General features: G+C 40.9%; 1 protein-coding gene across 1 annotated transcript in view; it reads left to right on the top strand.

The window, feature by feature from the left end:
• The window catches only part of fhl1b (four and a half LIM domains 1b), a 15779-nt gene extending 1110 nt beyond the window's left edge, over positions 1-14669 (top strand). The window contains exons 2-6 of the mRNA XM_005727804.1: positions 11000-11174; positions 11294-11468; positions 11756-11925; positions 12561-12747; positions 13606-14669. Coding sequence (XP_005727861.1) covers positions 11019-11174; positions 11294-11468; positions 11756-11925; positions 12561-12747; positions 13606-13757 — 840 coding nt within the window. The 5' untranslated portion in view covers positions 11000-11018 and the 3' untranslated portion in view covers positions 13758-14669. The remainder of the gene's footprint in view (positions 1-10999; positions 11175-11293; positions 11469-11755; positions 11926-12560; positions 12748-13605) is intronic.
• The last annotated feature ends 35 nt before the right edge of the window (positions 14670-14704 follow it).

The following is a 14704-nucleotide window of genomic DNA, read 5'->3' as shown; positions in this document are numbered from 1 at the left end:
ACACACACACACACACACACACACACACACACACACACACACACACACACACACACACAACTGTGGGGAGTTTTCAGTTGGATTCTAAGCATGTTAAAGAAATTAGAGTGAGCTCAGTCCCATTAAAGACGTCCCAGCCCAATAAAACTTTATGCTGCTGGTCTTCCTTCACGTCATGGTAACTCCCTGTTGTGTTTTGCCTGTTGTGATTTTAATAGGATTGAATGTAAATAGGTGCAGACACTGTGGTCTTCTGTTTTTATTGATCCCCAATGGTCACGTGAACACTAGAGTTTAGTTTTTAATAGAGATTTCCAATGGATAGCATGGTAGAAACAGAAAGCTTCCTGTGTGTGTGTGTGTGTGTTGCCTTTTGTCCTGCAGCCAGTAAAACCTGTTGTCTTGTGTTTGGGTGAGCTAACATTGATCAGGGGGTGTGGAAACTTGTCTCATGCGAAAGGAAGCGGGCAACTTTATTAGTTACAAATTTCCTAAGTTTTCAATTGTAAATTGATGGTTTCTTAACAGAATTGCTTTTCCACTCCACTTGAGCACTCACCAAGTGCTTTAGACAACGTGTGTCAATCTAACATTCACACTCCAATGAACACATCAGGACAAGCTTGGGTTTCAGTATCAAACCACCAACTGTCTGATTATTATTTAACTTGCTCTACCTCCTGAGGCACAGCCATCCCAACTGCACCTTAACACAAATATCTAATCTGCCAATCACATGGCAGCATCTTAGTGCAGTTAGGCAGGTAGCTGTGGTCCAGACAATAACTTAAATCGCTTAGATCGCTTGTTATGCCGAAGAGCATCTCTGAATGCACAACACATAGAACCACAAAGCAGATGGGCTACAGCAGCAGAAGACAACACTTGGGTGCCACTCCTACGAACAGGAAACTGAGACTACAATTCACGCAGGCTCACCAACATTGGAGAGCCTGTCTAAGCCTGTCTTAAACTAGTCTAAGGAGCTTGGAAGAAAAAGCAGTTCTGTAGGGAATATTTCCCAGCTGGTACTAGCAAGGTGTACCCAATAAAGTAAGGATATCTTAAGGAAAAGGGGAAGCAGTCTTCCCACTTATCATTAAGTTAGAGTGACACCACTCTCATTCATACATTTTCTGTTGAATAAAAAGCTAGGAGCCAGGAGGTTTTAGCTTAGCCATAAAGACCAGAAGCAGGGAAAGGACAACTTTCAGCTGCTCCCTTTAGTGCTCACCACAGTGGAGCATCTGCTTATATCTCACCCTAGTGTGGATCTGGTTTAGGGGGAAAAAAAAGAAAGAAAAATCAACCATCGTCCCCTCTGATGCTCACTAATGACTGCACAGTTGTTAAAGTCAATCAACAAGCGTACAGTACAGTATTACTAACTCCGTGCAGTCGGCATCTAACATCACATCCTATAGATAGAATTGACTTTTTTATTTAAGGATCAGTTAGATTATGCGTATAAAAATGTTTTTTTATTTGTTGTTTATATAACAGGGGCTCCACATCCGGAGTGGATGCATCGAAAATGTTGCCAAATCAAACATGCAGTGACCCTTTGTGAATATTGTTAAAGCATGTTGTGGGTTACTCATTTATGCTCTCCCTGACTCTGCTATGGTTGTTTTAACCTAGAGGGAAGCTACACAGCGCCCTCTGGTGGACAAAGTATACACTGTCAACACTAATAACACATTTGAAGGGTGTTTCTTCCTTTTTTATCTTTACTTTTTAAATTGTCATTTATAAGCTATCTAATTATCAGATACCAACAATTACATAATATTGACAGATATATTGGCCATAGCAATATATCAACTGGGTTGTAACTTTGGTGAGTTCACTGTAGCTTATTTAATTTTAATGTAGTTATTTTTCATTTAGTTTTTTTAAGCAGTAGAAAGAGCCATGCTAGTTGTTTCCCCTTTCTTGTGGTCTTTATGCTAAGCTAGGCTAATCCTGGTTTCTGACAGACAAGACACTCGAAGTATTTCAAAAAATAAATATTCAAAATATTCCTTTATCTAATATTCTCCAGGCTAGAAAATTTAATTAAAAATAAATCTGAATGAAGACTAGGAGAAATATAGCAAACAGCAGCTGAACTGTTGAACTTATACAGGAACTGTTTGGATGTTTAAAAATGGCTCGACTCATGTGAGGAGTGGCTGGAGTAAGAATCTGGAAAAATGGTTAGAAACGGAGATTTGCAGGGATTTTCTTGGTTGGAGATTTATGAGGGTAGACTGGAACAGTTTGGAGACAGGAGAACCCCTGAGACTACATGAGATAATTTAAACTTTTACCAGTAACTTGGAAGTCTTCCCAGCAGGACTGCTCTGGTGCCAGAGTGAAGAGGGTCTTACTGTCACACACACATGGAAAATGTCATGAAAACTGGTCAGACGTATTTTAGCTCCTGATTTAAAGGTCTTCTCGGTTACTGAGTGGAGAAATGAGTGCAGAAAGTGGAGTGTGTAACTCAAGACAAAGCGAGGTGGGTTAAGTGGATCTAACCAGAAGCTTCTGGTAAAGCCATCATGCCTGTCTTGTAGTAGCGGGACATGCTGTTTCTTTGACCTCACTCAGATCTGTTGTATCAGCTTTATCCCACTGTCTGGAATGCAGCTCTCAGCCGGGCCAGGTAAAACAGTCATTCAAGTTTTTCTTTGTGGCCCGCGCTAGAATACAAATGTTTAGCTGAACTTGCTGCCCAGCTTTAATCACTAATATGTTTCTTTTTCAGCCAGAATGATTGGGATCAGTGGTGGGAGCACTCTAACTGCAGTGTTGTTAGGCCACGATAAGGCTATAGTGTGATTGTTAAAGGTGCTCTAAGAAATATTTTGCTTGGTGAATATAGCAGAGGAAATGAATCCAGTGAGGTATCTGCCAAATGTGTAAACTCACTGAAAGAAAGCACTTCTTTTGCAAGAGAAACCATCTGAACAACAATATATGGTAATATGGTTTTCTCTTTGTGTCCAAGGTTGTATACGTATGTAGTTTATAAAGCAAACCAGTTTGTGAACATTGCATCCTAATGAGGGCAGCTTCTGGTCACGGTGCTGCGATGCATTCTTTTTGTCTGTTGATTTTGTTGGTTTCAGACACGGACACACCTCTTTTATATGGTAATCCAAAGGACTTTAACCAAGTCTTTAGAACAACCACCTAACTGACAAGGGCACCAATCAGATTGTTATCTTTGTTTTCTTTAGTCAGCCAGAGACTTGTTGCCACTTAAACTTGATACAAGGTCCTTCAGATATCGCAGATGAGATTGCCAAATCCTTTTTCATCTTCTTTAAATCATTTTATTACTGTTGTAATATGTTGTAATGTGTTATTACCTGTGCAGATGGTTGCTAACGTCAACTCTCTCCATGAAAATGAAGAAACTTTAAGAAACTTTTAATAAATGACCAGTAACTTTTGAATTTCCATATTTTCACGCTACAGGTGTTAAATTCTAAGTATTACTGTTTGCTTGTTACTATTGTTGCCATTAAAATAACACAACTTCAACCAAGTAAACAGAAATGGACACTTTGTGTTTTGGAAACTTTAATTTATATAAACAAAGCTGCAGCTACTTTTTGAAAACGTGAATTCTCTTCACTTATTTTTATTAAACAACCATTCAAGGTTTTATTCATACAGGCCTAGAGACCAGTTGGCAACCTCCTGGCAACCACCAGTTGCTAGGGAAGAGTGTGTATTTCCCAGCCAGTTGGTGATGAGGTGCATGGTGCTGCACAGAAAACCTCCTTGCGATTGCCTTAGTCACTAACAGATTACCCAGGTTGCATGAAGTTTGTACAGAAGACTTGTCTGCAAACACCAACTGCTCCTAGTGCAGTAGTGAAATTGTGAAGTGTTCTGCAATCTGTAAATGGAGACATTTTCCCTTCAAAGAAAATGTGTTGGTTGCAACAACGAGCACATTTACTTTGGTTTCTCAGAAAGAGTTTTACTATCATGCAGCTGGTAAGCATCTGCAGGTAAGTTGGTGTCTTCCATGCAAACTATATGCAACCCGGGCAATCTGCTCGTGACCAAAGCAATCGCACGGAAACTTTTGGTGCAGCATTCTCTTTTAGACCTACCTAGAAACATACAGCAAGCTACACCAACCTCTTGCCAACAAGTTGGGGAATGCAAATGTTTCTTTAGCAAGGTAAAACTGCCAACTGGTCTCTAAGCCTGTGTGACTGAGACCACAGCTAGCTAATCTGCTTTAATGCTGAGGTTTAATATAAAAATGAACATATTGTGAAGATAGGGGAGAAACTAGAACTCATGGAAAAAAAACCCACATGGAACCACAGGGATAAATTCCACATATAAAGGTTTAAACCCAGAATCCTCTGTTCCTCATAGTTTATTCATCGTCAGGCCGTTATCACTGTTAATGTAGACGTAAGAAACAAGATTGCTTAAATGCCTTTATAGGTTAATGCTGTGGACGTCTCAAAAGTGTCACTTCCTGCTTATGCAGAGGTTAAAACATATTACAAGCAAACTTGCACGATGAATTCCGACTTGAGGCCCCTGCAGGCAGTTATTTTGTGTTAACTAAAAAAGTGTCACAATGATGCGATACACATCAGTTTGCTTGTGTTTTGGGTAGATTTAACTTTGCAAAGCAAAATGTTACCCAACTTTTTTCCCCCACGAAGTTAGTCATTAAATTGCTAAACTTTTAGACTTCCACATTTTAAAGGTCTCAAGCTTCTCAACAACTGCAACATCATTAAGTCATCATTCATGCCTCGCCTTGATGTTTAAACAATGAGTGACTCCTTATCAATACTCAGGATTTTTCCTGCTGTGCAACCAGAGGAAAGTCTCATTTCTGAATCCAAGTGTATGATAAGAATTTGTTATCTATCCCATCACTAAAATCTGCATAGCAATGCCACAATAGGAGGAAATCGGAACAACAGATATGTTAAGGTTAGCAGAGCTATCTGCAGGCTGCAGAGAAGTACTGGCTGCTGTGCTAAGTCTGTGATTTTTTAAAGAAAAGTCAGCGCTGAGGTCACACCTGCAGCACATACTGAGCGACGTAAGTTGAGCCAGGGTCTGTGGAATCTGCATTAATGACATATGAGTTTAACACAGTCAGTCTGTATGGACGAGCATATTAACAGTTCACTCAGTGTGTGTGTCGCTGAACTGTGCCAGCTTCACAGTTCTGATGGAGACTTCCTGTTTCTCATTTTTCCACTACATTCTTCAGCGATAAGCTCATGCCAACACACACACACACACACACACACACACACACACACACACACACACACACACACACACGGCTGGTACACACTCTAAAATAATCCACACTATGTCATGTTTGCACTGGCAGATTTCTTGTCTGTCTCTGCTTCTTTATTGCGCACTCGCTGTCTCTTTCACTTCCCCACACGTTTGCCTGATTTTCTCCTCGTCCACATGACATGATGTCACCTTTCCGCGCTCTGTGCTTACACAGTGTGGAAGGCTCGGGTTGGAGGAAGTGCTTCGACTTGTAACCGTCACACTAAGGTGGCTGAAACTTTAACCGAAAGAGGGGAAAAGATTCAGGCTGATTTAAAACTAATGCAGCCGAAGTCCACTCCCACTTCTCTTTATTCCCTGAACACTCGGTCCATGAAGGATTAAGGATGACACTCTTCTTATTGTTAACAACTGCCATAAAAAGACCAAAACCAACAATGAACCGTTTCTATGAACATGCCTGGTTATCTTAACCCTGTCATACTTTATTTTACAGCACCAATATTTTTAGAAACTACTAAAAGTGAGACAAACCATGGGCCCTGTCGTTCCTCTGACTCAATCCCACACACACAATCCTGCATTTATCTGACTTTAAATAGTTCCCAAGAACACATAATTTACTCTGATTTATTGTCAATAAGAAAAATAAAGACTCACACAAGCCTTTACCACCAGTGCCTTATGCCAATGCCAACTAAACGTCTTAAAAAATAAAATTTACCAAGTGTGGACAAACTAATGTCACTCCATGGAGAGCTCCACATTCCCACAATGAGCTTTCTTTGGCTGCAGCACTGCCCTCAACTCTGCCTTTAGACGTGACTGCGTGACACAGCCTAATTTTTCCGTGGTGATCTGACTGAGTTTCGTATTGGCCGCTTTAGCTGGAAGAAAACGATGTGTATGTGCTGCAGTGTTGTTACACAGTGCTATTTATTGCTGGAAAACAAAGTAAAGACGTGCAGCAACAGTGTACTCGGAGCTGCCTGATGTCAGTTACACCTCATTTGTTTTAGTCCTGGCTTCCTGTCAGCCGTTGTTTAGCTCCCATCAGATAACAATTTCACGGTGCTCATAGCCAAGCATCAATACTGCCTTCTATGCGGTTACTGAGCAGAGTTCTGTGTCTTTGCAAAGTTCGACTCTGCAGGTGAAAGCAAAAATGAGAAACGGAGCAGGATTGAGAGCACTGGAAATCTTAGCTGAATCCTTATTAGTTTGGGAAGAGAAGGAATTAAAATGTCAAGAAGCGTGGAGGGAAAACAGGAGGTAACAGGTAAATGCCAGACCTCGCCTTTATCTGACAGGACTTGCTTTCTTCCAGTGAGTAACCTCTTCACACCCAGTCACCAAATAAACCAGACAGCTGCTGGTTGCTCCATTGAGTAATGATTGAGGCGGCCACCGAGGGGAAGATATATGTCCAGCTCCACAGTTCGGAGCTTTATTGTCTGTTAAGGAGATGAGACCACAAAGAAGTTATTTAATCAACTTTATTAACCACAGCACCTTTAACCTCTGCCTCATACGTCTGTCAAAAAGCAGCCTGAGACTGGATATTAAATTAAAATCGGGTTTCCTTCCAGACTTTGTGAAAATGTTCATCTGCTTGTATTTGAGACTTTGAATTATGCCATAAAAATGTGCTTTCATGAGCATTCCCAGTCTGAGGAAAACAAAAAGACTTGTGTTGAAGGTTTAAATCACTTGCAAACAAACGAGCTGAAACACATTAAAAATCATTTTGATCAGTTTCGATTATGTCTCACTGACACTAGCAGCTCATCCAGATCCATCGCAGTTCAGCGGGTATTCTAATGTGTGAAGTTCACAAAGAAAGCGTTTAGTTTGCTTGTCATTGCTTAGATTTATTGCACAAAATAATGACTTCTTAATAGATTCTAATTTTCAAGAAGGCTCGCAAACCGTTCTATCCACGACAAGTTCATCCAGAACACCACCCAATCAAAGTGCTCCAGCATTCACTGCGTCCATAAAAGGCATGAACATCATCGTTTCACAGGATACACACAGTGTGACAACACCATATTTCAAGCTGTCGCATCGTTTTGTATCTTCTGATGTTTGATCTTTATCAGCAGTAAGAATCTGATGGGTGGTTTCAGTTCAACTTTGTTCACTACACCAAGAGCAAAATTAGGTGTAACTGAATAATTCAAAGCATGAGAGTTATGTTTTGAAATGAAAAGAGAAAAAGAAAATGACAAATGTTATCTTGAACATATTTGGGTGAAGACCCATCGTATGTGAGTTTGATTAAATTCTGGTTCTCGTCAGTTGCGGATGGACGACGGGCGCTTCGCCATGGCACGAGCTGATGAGTCTGCCAGATGAGCTAAAGAACAGATGTTTGAATGAGGAGGTCAAGTTATTCAAAAGTGGTATTTTAGCCATGAAGAAAGTGTGGCCTCTGTGGAAGTGAAATGATAGTCTATACTATTTTTGCACAGACTCTCGAGGTCCTACGGGATGATCGTTTTTTATGATTTTGTATGAGATGTCTGCTGATGGCTTTGTTAACCATTCCCTTTGGCACCATCGTTGGGCAAAAACGTCCCTTTTTCCTGTATAACCACTAATTTAGCTGTGTTTAGAGACATTTAGCAAAACATGTTAGTGTTATACTCGCTAAACATCAGCATGTTACCATGGTAACATCACTGTTGAGCTAAAAGCACTATTGTAATTAAGTAGAATGTTAAAAAACTGCTCATTTTATCCCAATTTGAAATGTTTTCAAGTTGCAAACAGTTTTTCTTGTGATGGCCACTACACACTCAATAATGCCTATTCAGCCAATCACATGGCAGCAACTTAATGCACTTACGCATGTAGACATGGTCAAGACGACCCGGTGAAGTTCAAACCGAGCATTAGAGTGAGGAAGAAATTTATTTTGGTGACTTTGTTGTTGCTGCCTGACAGGCTTGTTTGAGTATTTCAGAAACTGCTGATCTACTAGGATTTTCCCACACAGCCATCTCTAGGGTTTACAGAGAATGATCTGAGAAACCGAAAATATTCGTTGAGCAGCAGTTCTCTGGGGTAAAATGTTAATGTCAAAGGTCAGACGAGAAGGTCCAGACAGCTAAGAAGGCAACACAACTCGTTACAACAAAGGTATGCAGACGAGCATCTCTGAGTGCACAACACCTCAAACCTCGAAGTAGATGGAATACAGTAGCAGAAGGTCACACAGGGTGATACTCCTGTAAGCTAAGAACAGGAAACGAAGACTATAATTTACACAGGCTTGCCAAATTTGGACAATATAAGACCAGAAAAGTGTTGTCTTGATTCCTGCTGAACATGCCAGACCCAGGCCCAGCCATACATACATGTGCGCACAACACTCATTTATGGTGGTGTCAGCCCCCCGAGATGTCAGCGAGCAGATGCCTCCCCGAACTAGCACCGAACCGAACGGGGTCCAACCTAGTACTAGCAAGATGCACATAATAAAGTGACTAGTAACTGTACATATAACAGTTGCACAACAGTTAAATGACCTTTACATTTGATGCACTACAGAAATGGCTGGTGGACAGACTGGCAAAGGAGTTTCCTAAAATGAGAACTTCCTCGTGAATGTGTGCCGACATGTCGCTCCATTCAGGAGGTGAACACTATAGTTTGTGGTTTCTAAGGGAGTGGTTCATTTAAGAAGTGGAGTGTGTGTGTGTCTGTGTGTGTTGTCATAAGGATGTCAGCGTTCCTGATCTCACCACATTAGTCATGCCAGGCATTCCTTCATGCGTTCACCACACTGTGCAGACACACATGGACACACACACTTGTCTCACAGCAGTTTGTGAGAATTCCTCGTGGTCAGGCAGCATGAACCTGATGTGGGAATAAGTGAGTGAACAGACTGTAGCTCCTCTTCCATATTTCCGTGCCTTTGTGTAGCTGTGATTTAAAAAAAATACATTTTTAACCAACATGTTGTTTATTATTTACCGTCTGAACTTCTGGCCCTGTAATCACAGCTCTGTGATCAGATTTATGTTGGTCAATGTGGTGATTTTGGTTCTATGTTTAGGGCGTTTATGTGTCCTGTATTTTAGGGAGAGTGAATTCTGGATTCTGTAGTGTGAGAAATCAAGTGTGCCAATGTTTGCGGTGCTGCTGGTCAGCATGATTAAACAAGAACTAGCAAACAGAATTTCAGAAAGCTTGGTACAGATATGACGCACGGGCAAATGAAGAACCCATTAGGATTTGATATGGATCCAGATACGTTTCCTTGGAGACGGGGCACTGACTCATAGAGCTTCTACTCTCCTAATGACCTTCTTGGTTTCCTCATTCTCCATTAAAGTAACAAATGTTGGTCCAAGTGTCCTCTGGAAGGCTACAATTGTGAGATTCTACTAATATTACTAACATTAATATTTGCAATTAATAATAATAGAATAATAGATAATTAGATAGGTTTCACTTGGCTGAAAGGGTTGCCAGGAGAAAGACTCTTCTCTCTAAAAAGATCATAGCAGCATAATGTAGGTTTTCAAATTTGCATCTAAATAAACCACAAAACGTCTGGAATAAGATCCTTAGGACAGACGACGACAAAGTGAAGCCATCTGGCCACAATGCACAGCACCACATCTGGAGAAAACCAAACACAAACAAACTGGGTCATGCAAGAGGACAATGATGGCTGAAAAAGAAAAGAATCGGTGTTTGGCTTTATAATGCATGGCATGGAGTGCAATACATGCATCTAAAATATTGTGGAGTACAAGAAAGTAGTATTACACAATACAAGTACCAACACAAACCCTCACATCTGGACACGTCCCTGAAACAGGGCAGGTATACGGCCTGGGAATACAAAGATGAGGATGGATGGATTACTAGAGGAAGGAAGAGGAAGTCAAGAGCAAATAAAAGCCTAATTCATCTGCCTCCCGAATCAGCTGTAAAATTTGCTGTCAAACTTATCAGTTAGGAGCTGCTTTAACAGGAAGAGATAAGATGCATAAATGGAGAGGAAGCGAGCGCACCGCACAACCACTGTAAACACAGGTACACAGAAACACTGACAGATACGTCATTGTGCATCCACGAAATCAGCTCGAATAACACACAGCTCACACGCAGCTGTGAGCTGACAGAATCCCAGTTCAGCCTCTGATTTCCTCTTCGATGGTGTCTTAGTTTCACCAGCTGCTCAAACATCCCACAGAGCTGAGCCGCGGTGAATAGTTATGGTCTATGTGCTCTGTGGAGAAATTTCAGCTCCGAGCAATCCGTGTAATCATTTTTGTCTCATCTAACTTTTTTATGTTTTTCAAAGATTTTTGCACACAGAACATAAGAAGAAAATAACCTGATGGTTTGAAGAAGTGGTGGAAAATGGAAGTTGCTTCCAGAACTGTTAGAAAGAAATTATTTGATTAATGAAGCACATGATCAGGAGGCTCATCCATAATGAGAATAAATAATTGCAGCTGGATTGTTTAAAATGAGCTCATGCTTAAAATTTTGTGATTGGTTTTAAAGATGTGCTGTTTGGTGAGGACCAAAAGTTCTTAATTGAAACCACAAACGACTAAAATCCATTTTGACCCATGAATCATAAAATATGAACCGTTATCTGTTGTCATAAAACAAGTGTGGTGTTTACCGCCGTTGCTGGGCAGAGCTTTTACTTCCTCCCTCCGTTCTGTTCTTGCTGCAGGTGGGACTGTATCCTGACGATGGCGGACAGCTCGCAGTGTTTCTACTGCCGCGAGGACCTCGGGGGGAAGAGGTTCGTCCGTAACGAGGGGAGGCCGGTGTGCGTTCGCTGCCACACAAAGTTCTGCGCCAACTCCTGCGCCGAGTGCCACCGTCCCATCTCCGTGGAAACAAAGGTGTCTTATCGAGCTGCATTTCTCTGTGTGGATTTAGAAGTTTTGGTATTTCCTGCCACCTGCGTCCAGCTGTCATCCAAAAAAACCCCCCAAAAAATCTCTTCGTTTTCCTCCATCAGGAGCTCAGCCACAAGGGCCGATACTGGCACGAGGAGTGTTTCCGCTGTGCAAAGTGTTACAAGCCTCTGGCTAAGGAGCCCTTCAGCACCAAGGATGACCGCATCATGTGTGGGAAGTGCTGCTCCAGAGAGGATGCTCCACGCTGCCACGGCTGTTATAAACCCATACTGGCGGGTACGACTGATCACATTCACACCAATGCTCTGTAGAGGGTGGCCCACTGATCTGCTTGTCTTGTGTGATTAAAAAACCAAAGAGTTAGCTGGAAAAAGTCATTTTCAAAAGAGTTTCTTCATCAGAACATCTAAATATATACATGATTTAGGGCAGTACAGGCGTACTGACTATTATAGTGTCAAACTATTGTTAAATAAAAGGACTCATGCAAGCCTAAAAATGTCCTCTGTACTACTGCATTTATTCAGCATTAGCAGTAATAATCCTTCTCCTCTCCCCTGCAGGAACAGAGAGCGTGGAGTACAAAGGGAACTCGTGGCACGACGAGTGTTTCACCTGTTACAGCTGTAAACGACCAATAGGATCACAGAATTTTCTCTCCAAAGGAAGTGACATTTACTGCAGCCCCTGCTATGATGACAAATTCGCTAAACACTGCGTGAGCTGCAAGAAGGTAATTTCTCTCACACAGGGAACCAGGCCACCCTCATATCACCAAGATCACTTTGAAGTCACATTTTTATAGCAATTTTAGGCACGCTGTCATTTACATGTTTAATTGTGTTCATTGTTTTATTTTTATTTGCTTTGACGTGTCAAAATTCCTTTAATAAGCAGGCTGTAATAGTGCAATAATTCATAAAATCTTAATCTTTGGATACTTAGGATAATTTTTTTTCTGTCAGGGAAATCTGCAGCCTAATTGCATTTTAGCCTTTTACCCCATTACACTAATGACTGACCAGATTATTAATACATTATTGCTTCATTTGTACTTTTAACTCTACTATTTAATTCATACCAAACTATGTTAAATGTAACAAATGTGGAAGCCACTGTATCTCACTTGGTTGAGCAGGCGAACCATGCAGTATGTCATGGGGCTACTGCAGAGGCTGCTTACAGCAACCTGCTTGTTCTCTTAAGTTTCCTGCCTTCTCTCCACTGTCGTCTCTAAATCAAGGCTAAAATAAACCCAAGGAAAATATTTAAACAAATCTCGGATGGAGATGTTATTTTAACAGTAATTAAACTACTCAAAGATTATTTTAATTGGATGGTAAAACATCCCTTAACTTCTATCTCCAGCCTATAACCTCTGGAGGAGTGAACTACCAGGACCAGCCGTGGCACAGCCACTGTTTCGTGTGCAGCTCCTGCGCAAAGCCTCTGGCAGGGACGAGTTTCACCAACCACCAGGAGCAGGTCTTCTGTGTCGACTGCTACAAGACCTCCGTGGCCAAGAAGTGCAGCGGCTGCCAGAACCCCATCACAGGTTAGCTTTATACCTGAATTCCTTCTAAACACCAGCGCTTTCACAATGAGAGCATGTTCTCACTCGTTAGTCTAAGTCTTAATACAACATGGTGTTTGTTTTGTAAGTGATGGCTCTATTAGAGTCAAAAGGAGGTTAAAGCAGGTGGCACTTTACCATTCGAATGACATGTTAGCTGGTGTAGTGCGCAGTATCTGCTGTGTCCACAAAAACTCAGCTAAAGTGTTTGCAACAAATATTATTGCATCACAGTGGCTACATCCTTCTTTCATATGCAGTCTGTGATATTGCAGCATGAAAGACTGGACCGACTAACAAGTAAACACAGATCTCAGCTGAGATCTGAGTTCTTAGTTAAACTCGTGGCATTAAAATAAACACAACAGGTAAATGGAAGCTGTGCCAGAACCATAACTATGACTGAGTGCACTCAACTACCAGTTAAGTAAGAAAGAAAGGGAAGTTTGTCTTTATAGCACTTTTCCAGAGAAAGAATAGTTAAATGCACATGCCAAAAGCAACATAGGCACACAAACACTACGCAAACACCTGCATGAACAGATGAGTTTTAAGCTGCTTTTTAAAGGATGACACAGAGAGTCAAAGGTGCAAAGAGAGGTGTAGGTGGGGGGGACCTCACACCATGATGTTAAAAAAAACCCTAATAACTATATGAAGATAAAAATTAAATCTTTCAATGATTTTAAGGTGTTTTGTAACTTTTCATCTGACGGATCCAGATGTGCTTTAAGGCAATTCAAATACAGCTGATGTCTTTACTGATTAAGACCAGCAGGTGGCACACAAAGGTAGACCAAAGACACAGTCTAACTCCCCTCTGCTCTTCTCTCCTCTCAGGTTTTGGTAAAGGGGTGAATGTGGTGAACTATGAGGGCAGCTCCTGGCATGAATACTGCTTCAACTGTAAGAGGTGCTCCCTCAGTTTGTCCAACAAGCGTTTCGTAGCCAAGGGAAAAGACATCCTCTGCACCGACTGCAGCAACAAGTAGAGACGGACGACTTTATGCCTGTTTCAAAATGATGTAAACCTATTCCCCTGCATTCTTCTCCTTTCTATCACCAAGCTGGCCTTCACTTCCTGTCCGTTCCGGCATTATATCCGCTCTGATAATAATGTGAATAATGAAATAAAATAAAGTAAATAAATAAGGTGATAGAGTCTACAGTGCTCCCCTTGGTAAAGCAAATGTGTTTGGCGAAACAAAGCACTCAGACCATGACTCTGCTGGAGGACGGGTTAATAAAATAATAATAATAATTTAAAAAAAGAATAAAAGGATGTAACCTTGCCTGTTTGTTTTTTTTGTTTTTACATGCCAGCAAGCATCTTATTTCAATATTCTGTTTATTATCCAGCTGAAATCTTGGAAGATTAATTGATGTGAGTACTGATGTTAAGTGACGTCTACGTCTGAAAATGAGAAACTCTGAGCGGCACGTGTCAGACTTGTATTACATTAAAATGTGTGAGCTGGTGTTTTGAACCACTTAATAACAAGTTTTCACAGGAGGTGACAGGAGCCTTTTCTCTCTGTCCAAATGTAAGAGAACAGTATTTTTACCAACAGCTCCCCGACTCTGTTGTTAGAGCTGCATCATTCATTCTTATTCTGCTAAAGCTAACCTTCATTTACTGTGTTGTTAAAAGCTCAGAAATCAATGCGTGTCATGTTGCAGTCGGTAAATGATAAAAAAAAAAAAATCTAAGGTTGCTTAAATTGCAGCGTTTAATTGTTCATGTGTCCGTATTTAAGTTTTAACTGCTAATTGATATTTGCTTGTTGTATTTTTTACATAAATAAAATTTGTAACCCTTTCACTTCTAAATAAAGATAAAATCTGAATAAATGTTGCATGTTTCTGTGAAGATCAAAGCTCAAATAAACTTTCTACAAAACTGAGAATGACTTTTTCTCTTTTTGATTCAATTTCTCAG

The sequence above is a fragment of the Pundamilia nyererei genome, unplaced genomic scaffold (assembly GCF_000239375.1).
Source record: "Pundamilia nyererei isolate P.nyererei 1_Seehausen unplaced genomic scaffold, PunNye1.0 scaffold00026, whole genome shotgun sequence".
Lineage (NCBI taxonomy): Eukaryota > Metazoa > Chordata > Actinopteri > Cichliformes > Cichlidae > Pundamilia > Pundamilia nyererei.
The sequence above is the reverse complement of the archived record's forward strand: the minus strand, read 5'-3'. Positions and strand labels throughout refer to the sequence as shown.